The 8792-nt window shown below is 33.4% G+C and overlaps 1 protein-coding gene across 1 annotated transcript in view; it reads left to right on the plus strand.

Annotated features, from left to right (window-relative positions):
- LOC110369644 (fibrohexamerin) overlaps positions 1 to 3202 on the plus strand; it is a 47521-nt gene extending 44319 nt beyond the window's left edge. Inside the window, exons 3-6 of the mRNA XM_064042083.1 lie at positions 481 to 700; positions 1193 to 1329; positions 1771 to 1881; positions 2469 to 3202. Of these exons, the coding sequence (XP_063898153.1) occupies positions 481 to 700; positions 1193 to 1329; positions 1771 to 1881; positions 2469 to 2641 (641 nt within the window). The 3' untranslated portion in view covers positions 2642 to 3202. The remainder of the gene's footprint in view (positions 1 to 480; positions 701 to 1192; positions 1330 to 1770; positions 1882 to 2468) is intronic.
- The last annotated feature ends 5590 nt before the right edge of the window (positions 3203 to 8792 follow it).

Below are 8792 nucleotides of genomic sequence, written 5' to 3' on the forward strand. Positions count from 1 at the left end.
TTTTCTTCACGCCTAAACTACTGAACCGATTTGTGTGAAATTTGGTACAGACATAGTTTGAAACTTGAGAAAGGACATAGGATAGTTTTTATTACAAAAAAAAAAAATAAAAATAAAATTATTCCGGACATATACCGCCATCTATTGGTCAAATCAAAAATCTGCTGGTAGTCACTATTCCACGCGAACGAAGTTGCGGGCAAAAGCTAGTAAACCTATAAGTAATTCTGACTATACATGACGACTTTTCAAGTCATGAAGTTTTGATACATTCATAGCCTAGATTCTGATAAAGGACATTTAACCAGGTACTAGAAGAAGTTGTCTTTGGGGAACAGTTAATATTCTATAAAATCGTTTTCTTTATAGAAAAACTATCGACTAACTTCACAAATGCGACCTACAACCTTAGCATTTACAATCATTGCATCATTAGCTTTGACTTTGAATCCAATCGCCAAAAAAACAATCTTTTCACAGTCCAAGCCGAAATAGTTCGACCATGCAAGTTATCAGACTACTCCTGCATCGGCAAGAACCTGGCCGCCAACTCGAACTGCCAGCCGGGCGTCAGCGGAGCCCTACCGGGAAAGTATAACGTCGACGAGTTCCGCTTCGAGACTCCATACTTCAACTCCTCGTATATCGACAAGAACTTGATCGTTAGGAATCATGATAAGTGCTTCGTTTCGGAGTTTTTGTAAGTATATAGATGAGTTGGTTTATTTTGGTTTTTAAGTTATATTCTTACGATGGGTGGCACCATCTTGTATAGATATAAATATGAAAATGAAAAACTTGGTCACGCGTGAACCGCTGGACTGACCGATTAAGCTGAAACTTAGACGGGAGGTGGCTTAGATCAAGGAGAAGGACATGTTTTTGTCACCATCCAGCTACAGAAAGCAAATATCTCGGGACGCGAGTGAAACCGCGAGTGGAAGCTAGTTTAACTATAACGATAATCGAACTTGTGTTGTGACCCACAAAATAAATGTCAGTTTTCTTAAAGCAACTGTTCACTGAGAATTTTTCGTTCAATTTTTAAAATTAAATTATAAATATATATTTTTAAAGTTAAAAAGAAAATTGTTTTAAGAAAAGTGCTGTCGAGGAACTTCGGTCTCGCACAGCTATAGTAGAAGGCAGAGGTTTGCTGTTTCGTCCCCAAAACTAATGTTTCCTTTCACAGCTTGAACACGGTGACCAACAAGGCCGTGCTGGCGATAGACTGTCCCAAACTGGACCTGGAGTCTGACCGCGTGCTCATTCAGCATCGCAGTCTGCAGGAGGATACTTCTTACAACTACCACATCCGAGCTACCTACCGTAAGTCGTCATCAACTGCTTAGCCTTTTCCCAACTATGTTGGGGTCGGCTTCTAGTCAAACGGGATGCAGCTGAGTGCCAGTGTTTTACAAGGAGCGACTGCCTATCTGACCTCCTAAACTCAGCTACTCGAACAACCCAATACCCCGTGGTAAGACTGGTTGTCAGACCTTCTGGTTTCTTACTACCCGTAACGACTACCAAAGATATTCAAATGACAGCCGGAACCTACCAATTTATCGCGCTTCCAGAAGCACAGAAACATTCGTTATGACAAGGTAGTCGGTCACCCATCCACGGACCGACGACGCCAAGCGTTAGTTATGATCGATCGATCTATTCCGTATGTCTCTTCTTTACGTTCCTACCTAAATAAAGCTTGTAAAAAAACTTACTTCTAGATGATCCTATTTCAAATAATACAGCTATTTCTCCCCACAGCTCTGATCCGCATCACGGTGAACCTACCGAGCCGCACGCACATGGACCTGTGCCGAGCTCACGTGTTCACAGATGTCACCGCACTGCCGTACATGCACATCAATCCTAAAGGTTAGCACTATGATTGTTATTGTCTTAGATCCATGTAGTTCCTACATCCCAGGTACAGACGATAACACATCAATCTATCTCAATCTGTCAAATGTCTTCAATAGATTCTCAACCTTAGCACAATAGAGGAAGGTTAATGTTCGATTGGTAAAATTTTACAGATTCGGGTAAGTTGGCAGTCTGTACCTACAAGCTGTATTAAAGTTCTTTCAGTGATTGGTACCTACAACAATTGTTGAGGAAAACTATCTACCTATGGGCTAAATTAGTCAGGGTGCGTGATTTCCACGGGAACGCGGGTAAAACTGCTAATGGAAGCTAGTTAATTCACAAGCCTACTACCAACAACTGCTAACGAGACCAAACAAACAAACATTAACTACTTAACATTACTTAATACATGGGTACCATGTAACATCACTCAGAACTCTAGAACGGACTAAAATGGAAAACCATTGGAAACTACCATCAAAACTGGTGGTCGTAAACTTTTCAATCTACAATATATCAAAATTACCAACCCAATACTACAAGTCAACTTTCACTACCAATCACCAACTCACTAACATCCACTTTTACCCAAACAGACAAACCAACGAAGAACTACCTCTCTCGGGACCTCACACTGCTGAACATATTCGAACGCGAGTGGTTCTACTACGGAGGAGACAATCTCGCCAAGATATTCATAGACGCCCTCGTCTGTGATTACGGGTGCAACAGGCAGATTTTACCACACTACAATAATGTACAGCAATAAATAAATATTAAACTTTGGACGATTTTTGAATCGCCAGATAACTTTCCTATTTGCAGGCAATCAATTCAGATAACTTTTATTTAGAAAATGCGTCAAACCGCTATATTTATTCCATAGATAAAAGTTAATAGATGATTGATAAATCGGCCCTTATTTATACACCAATTGAATTAAAAAGGGATTCTAAATACCTACATATTTATAGTCAGTTCTTTTAATTTGAGACAGTAAATTGACAATCACTATTGTCAAACTACAAAATAATTTGAGCCAGATTCATGACTTATACCTAAGAGATGATCTTGTCCTTGTTTTCTTAAAATACAACAAGTTTAATTAATATATTATTGCTTTTGTCGAAGTTGATAAAACAATACCTTCTCAAAATGTCAAAGTACTATCTTAAATTAAAGAACAGATTATACAACCCTTTTTTTACTCTGCAACATGTTACAAACATCCTAGCATTATGTTATTAGATGCATACTTTACTACTACATACATGTTATTGACAAAATAAATACATAATACATTCAATGACTCAAATCAGTTTGAGAAATACTAACAGTGTTTTTATTTTACTCCACATACTTAACTATGCCTACCCACTTTATCTATTATTACCTTACTTACAAGAAATGAAACTATTCTTAGATCATAGGTAATCTGCTATCTAAATCTTCCTTGAACTTGGAAGGATAACCATGGATAAAACTTTTACACACGTTTTTATAACACAATCACAATATAATGGATGCTTCGACTAATAGTGGGTAGGTATGTGATTGTACCATAAAGGTTCCAAAAACTAGTGAACCAATTTGAAAAATTCCTTCACTGTTGGAAAGCTACACTCTTCCTAAGTAACATAAGCTAGGTTTTATCCAGGCACAGGCTGCAAATCCCACGAGAGACGTGCGAAACCGCGGGACAACGGCTAGTTCAAAATTAAATATTTTAATCATAAAAGAAGTAGTTTGTACATAGGGGAGTTATCATGTATAATGAGGTAGTTTTTACACAGGGGGAGTTATTTTACAGTGTTACTTTCGAACTTACAACCAAAACAGATATTTTAATGTATTTCAGATAAGAGAACAAGGAGCTTCCTGAGTCAAGACTTGAGTTGGATGGATATCTACGAAAGAGAGAATTTCTTCTTCCGAGGCTTTCCATTAATGAGGATCTTTGTGAACAAGCTCATTTGTAACTATAGGTGCCGACCACATATCTTGTAAACTAAAGAACAGGAAAACTTGTGTAAACCATTGATCTCTGAGTTGTTATAACTTATTTTGGAACAATTTCGGTGTTAAAATTTAAGAACTGTCTTTGGCAAACTTTAGTTGTGATTTTTATGAGTACTCTATTTACAATTTGGTTTTATTTATTATTTCAAAAATAAACGTTTGAATTGAAAACGGCTGTTTGTTATTTATGATTGTATGTGGAATGAAGAAAGAAAAGAGAAGTGCGGGATGCGGGAGCGGTCATTTCAAATCTTGAAAATCGAATGCGGGAAAAACAATATGGCGGTGAAACTCAAATCGTAATTCAATTAAATCCCTGCCGATGATATTCCGTTAGACACCAATACCCACTACAACTATTTGCAGCAATAAAGCCCACGTACCTTGTGAATCCAGGGACCTCACTTAAAACCAGCGAGATGTGAAGATGCCTCGTTCCAGGGCGCGTGGTCGCGGTAAGGGCTGCCGGCCGGCGAGCTAAATCTAGGTTCATCCACCGGTGGACTGGTTAAAACTCGTGAAATCAGCACTGCACTATAAGTCCGCAATGTCTTCTAGCAGCAGGTTCAATTATTACACGAGAATCTTCAGGAAATCACATATAGGGAAATAATGACGCGGAGCGGTGTGTATTCGACACAATGCGAATGGCGGCGGGAGAAGTACTACGTCCGTCCTTGGCGGTGGCCAGACTAGTGTTGCAAAAAAACCGTTTTTTTTCTAATGTGAAAAAAAAACCTTGAAAAAAAACCTGATAAAAAACCGTTTTTTTTTTCTGGGCCTGGTTATTTTCAAGAGCCTAATAACCTTAAAATTATTAGGGCATTTACCGTTAAAGATTAATACTTAAGATTACAAGATAGACTCTTAGGTTTATTCTTGAAACTACGGTACTTTTCTGATAAAACAGTACCAAAATTTCATAAAAATATTGGCAACATTCATTGATATTAACTCAACGAAAGGGGAATTTTGAAAATTGAACTAAAACTTACGCTAAAAAAAAAACAAATTTAGAAAAAAAACAACGATGCAAAGTTTTTTTTCATGTTTTTTTTCAATGAAGTGAAAAAAAAACAAATCGTTTTTTTTTTCATTTTACATCACTCGGCCAGACGCAACACTGCTAGCTTGTTGCGAGTATCTTCTAGAACACTCGATACGAACCAATGGGCGCTGCGGTAGCTAGTATTATCGTTCGGATATCATCACCAGAGACTCAATTGGGTTATTATAAATATGAAAATGATCGAAATAAAGTTTTAAGTTGCGGGAAAAATAACTTATGTATTTAATTTATTATTGAATAAATATTTGCATTGAAAAAAAAAGACATTGACGCTTCACCAATACCATCCAAGACAGATTTCAGCCACGGCGGCTGTTCTCATGTAAGGAGATCAGCCAGCTGACGACATATTGCAGTGCACAAGCATTTGCTTGGATACAGGTGCACTCACTATTTCTTCACTCACAGCCTGATGTGACGGCAATCCAACACCCCCGGGGAGAGATCACAAGGACTGACATTAACGTGGTTTCCGATGCACTGATCATAGGTAAAAGTATGGGTACAATAGGATTAAAAAAAAAACTATGTATATAGTTTCATAAACTTTTATTTATAAAATTGTCTGACATCGGAACTACGCGGGCAGGCGAAGCTTACAACAGTTCATAACATTCTCATATTTATTTATTATTTGTGAAAAACTAATTTACAATTACATTACATCATACATACGGGACTCACTTTGCTTTCAAGTCTCACTTTTATTATTTTACTACTTTATTGAGAAGTGGCACATTTTTTTATAACAAAAACAAAGAAATACTTATTTGTTTTGGCTTCGAAACTAATCAAACGATTTGAAAACTACGTAGGCTATGTATATTTTGTTCTGGACGCGGGTGAAACCATGAGACACGGCTAGATTCATATTTAACATAAAACATTATTATGAATTATGGGCGAACTTTTCCATATTAAAAAAAAAATGTAAATTTTCTCGATTTCTCAAAATAACAAAAAATATGCCACTTCGCATAAAAAATACTATATTTAGTGTATATTTTACGTCATTCGCGTAGATATTATCACAGACCTATAACAAAGACTTATAGGGGAAAAACAGTTCCTATAGTTTTACCGTAACTATACCTACTATATTTCTGAAATGTACAGATCTCAAGCATTTTACTATTATGTCAAATGAGTAAAATAAAATAATACATAAATAAAAGTTTTTTTTTTTGTAAATAAAATAAATCAATATATTTATAATTTTATTTTTTAACATAAAAACATTGTTTTTTTGCGTCGATGCAAATTACAGTTTACGCTTCAAAAAGAGAAATCATCTGGATTGCTTTTTGGAAATAATATAAAAATTATAAACAAAAAAAATAATTTCATATATTTTTTTTAATAATCAAAAGAAGCAATCTTTCCGATTTCAATTTTAAATAAGCAAGTTGACAAACATTTGGACGGCAAATCTTATTTATTTTACAAACAGTACTGATACAAGAATTATAGATTTATTCCTGGCTTCACAGGTTACTGATAAAGTGTCAGCTAGCTATCTGATAGTTAATGCTATCTGCTAGATAAAGGCTGCTTAAAATTTCTGCCACATATTGTTATATGTGAATCCGAAAGTTATAGTTTAACTGACAGATAAGTTCCTGATAGGCTATCAGAGACTTTATCAGTAACCAGTCCAACACGCTAGCATCAAATGACGATTATTTGCGTTAAAAACAATTAAAACTGTGACTTCAAATCGCGTATTGCATGCATTCGTCAAAAGACGCGAGCTTAATCTACAATTTTTGTATCGTTCTTTGTAATTTGTACCGAAAACAAAAATTTCAAGCAAAATAATGTAAATATTAATTTGCACTATTTAACTATAACGATAACCGAACCATTTTCAGTTGTCAAATCGCCGATGTGACCAATGGGCGGCAAGTATACGGCTGGTTATGGTTTTGTTATCGTTATAGTTAAATGGTGCAACTCAACCTTATTTTTTTATACATATAAAGAGATTCTAATACATACTACTCGATTTAGGAAATACTAGATGAGCAAATTTTTTTTAGCTGGGGATTCCAATAATCGATCCAGCGTTGTTTTCCGATTAGAGATTGTTTGATAGAACTTATATGAGCTTCATAATTCAATCTCCAGTAGCTAAATTCCCGATGGCTCGATTATTGCAATCCGCAGTAAGAGAGTTACAATTGCTTCCTCCAATGATAATATTAAAATTATTTTTTTATTTAGGGATTTATTTTGATCATTATGAAGTTTATTTTAGGCATATTTTGTAAGTAAAGTCGCGTTTTAAGTTGGTAATTATTTTTACATTTTAAAAATAATTTCAAAATGTCACTATTTTATTAGGTAAAAGACTTTTCTCTGAAGTATTTTTTTTTGTTCAAGGGACTAAAAGCTTAATATTTTAAAACTATTACTATTTTAACAATACGGCACCAGGTTTTATTTATATACATATTTTATATTCTAACTATACAATATTTCACTGATATATAATAAAAATAATTTCATACATCTATTGGTAATAATGATTATTATTAATAATAATTTTAACAACTGGTTTTATTATTGAATTTTATTTATTTACATAAGCCAATAATGGACAAACGGAACTACACTTTTTTAATATACATTTTTATATACTTTTTCAAAGTACCTACGTATAATTTGTATATTAATAAAGCGAGATATCTTCATATTCTTTACATTATTATTATTTATAAAAAGGCAACGGTTCTATGTACTTATTTTTATTATTATTTAATTATGTTTTTTTTCACATCATTACGCAAAAAAAGAAAAAAAAAGTTATTTTTTTATCACCAACTACAAGTATTTTTTATGTTAGTATGATTTAATTTTTTATTTTATTTTCCCCATAAACCTTGTTATTGCCTAAATCTAAAATTTAGTCTATCTTCGTTCATAAGAAAAGCCAACTTTTTAATTTATTAAATTTCTTATTATGTCTTTTGTTATATCTCACATACATGACGCTTATAAACAAACGAATTTCATTAAAATTTTTAATAAATAATACATTTGATACAAATAAATTTTGATTGTAAAAATAATACTATAATAAAAAAACTGAGCAAATAATTTGGACAAAGCTACTACAAAGTAGCAAATAATGGAATGTAGCCAATCAAAGAAATAAAACTTTCAAATACTATCACGATATTATACCTAAAGCTTTTAACCGAAATAATACGTCATTCATAATTGTTTTTTACGTAAATATTACTAAATTAATTTTCCAAAAAAATTGTATGTACTTAAAAGCGAACACAATCATTTTTTACAAAACCGCAATGAAAACCGGTTATGTAAAATACAAAAAAAAATGTAATTTATAGAAATTTTACACGCACCCAACGAATTTAAGCGCTAAGAGCAGCATTTGACAAAATAATAATACTACGCTATCTTGAAATCGTTAGGCTCGTTAAAAACCTTATGTTTCATAAAGATCTAAATAATAACTTTTATATAGGGTGACTGGTAAATAATTCGTTTGTATACCGGTCGAATTGTATAAAATGTATATATTTTTTTTTCATAACTTGTATAGTTATTGCACCGGGTTTTAAAAAACTGGTATTTTTTCTATATCAATTAATTACGTCATTTAATAAAAATTTTACTGGAACTGTTTTAACTTAGGTATATAAAATAAATAATTTAATGTATGTATAATAATTTGCCATTTTTCAACAAAAATAAAGATCTTGTTCACTCGTATTATTTTGTTTTTATGGCACATGCATTAAATAAAATTTTAAAATGTTCTTAGAGATTGCTTTACCCACTTCAAGTAATTGTATAATAATCG

Source organism: Helicoverpa armigera, chromosome 27 (genome assembly GCF_030705265.1).
Source record: "Helicoverpa armigera isolate CAAS_96S chromosome 27, ASM3070526v1, whole genome shotgun sequence".
NCBI classification, from domain to species: domain Eukaryota; kingdom Metazoa; phylum Arthropoda; class Insecta; order Lepidoptera; family Noctuidae; genus Helicoverpa; species Helicoverpa armigera.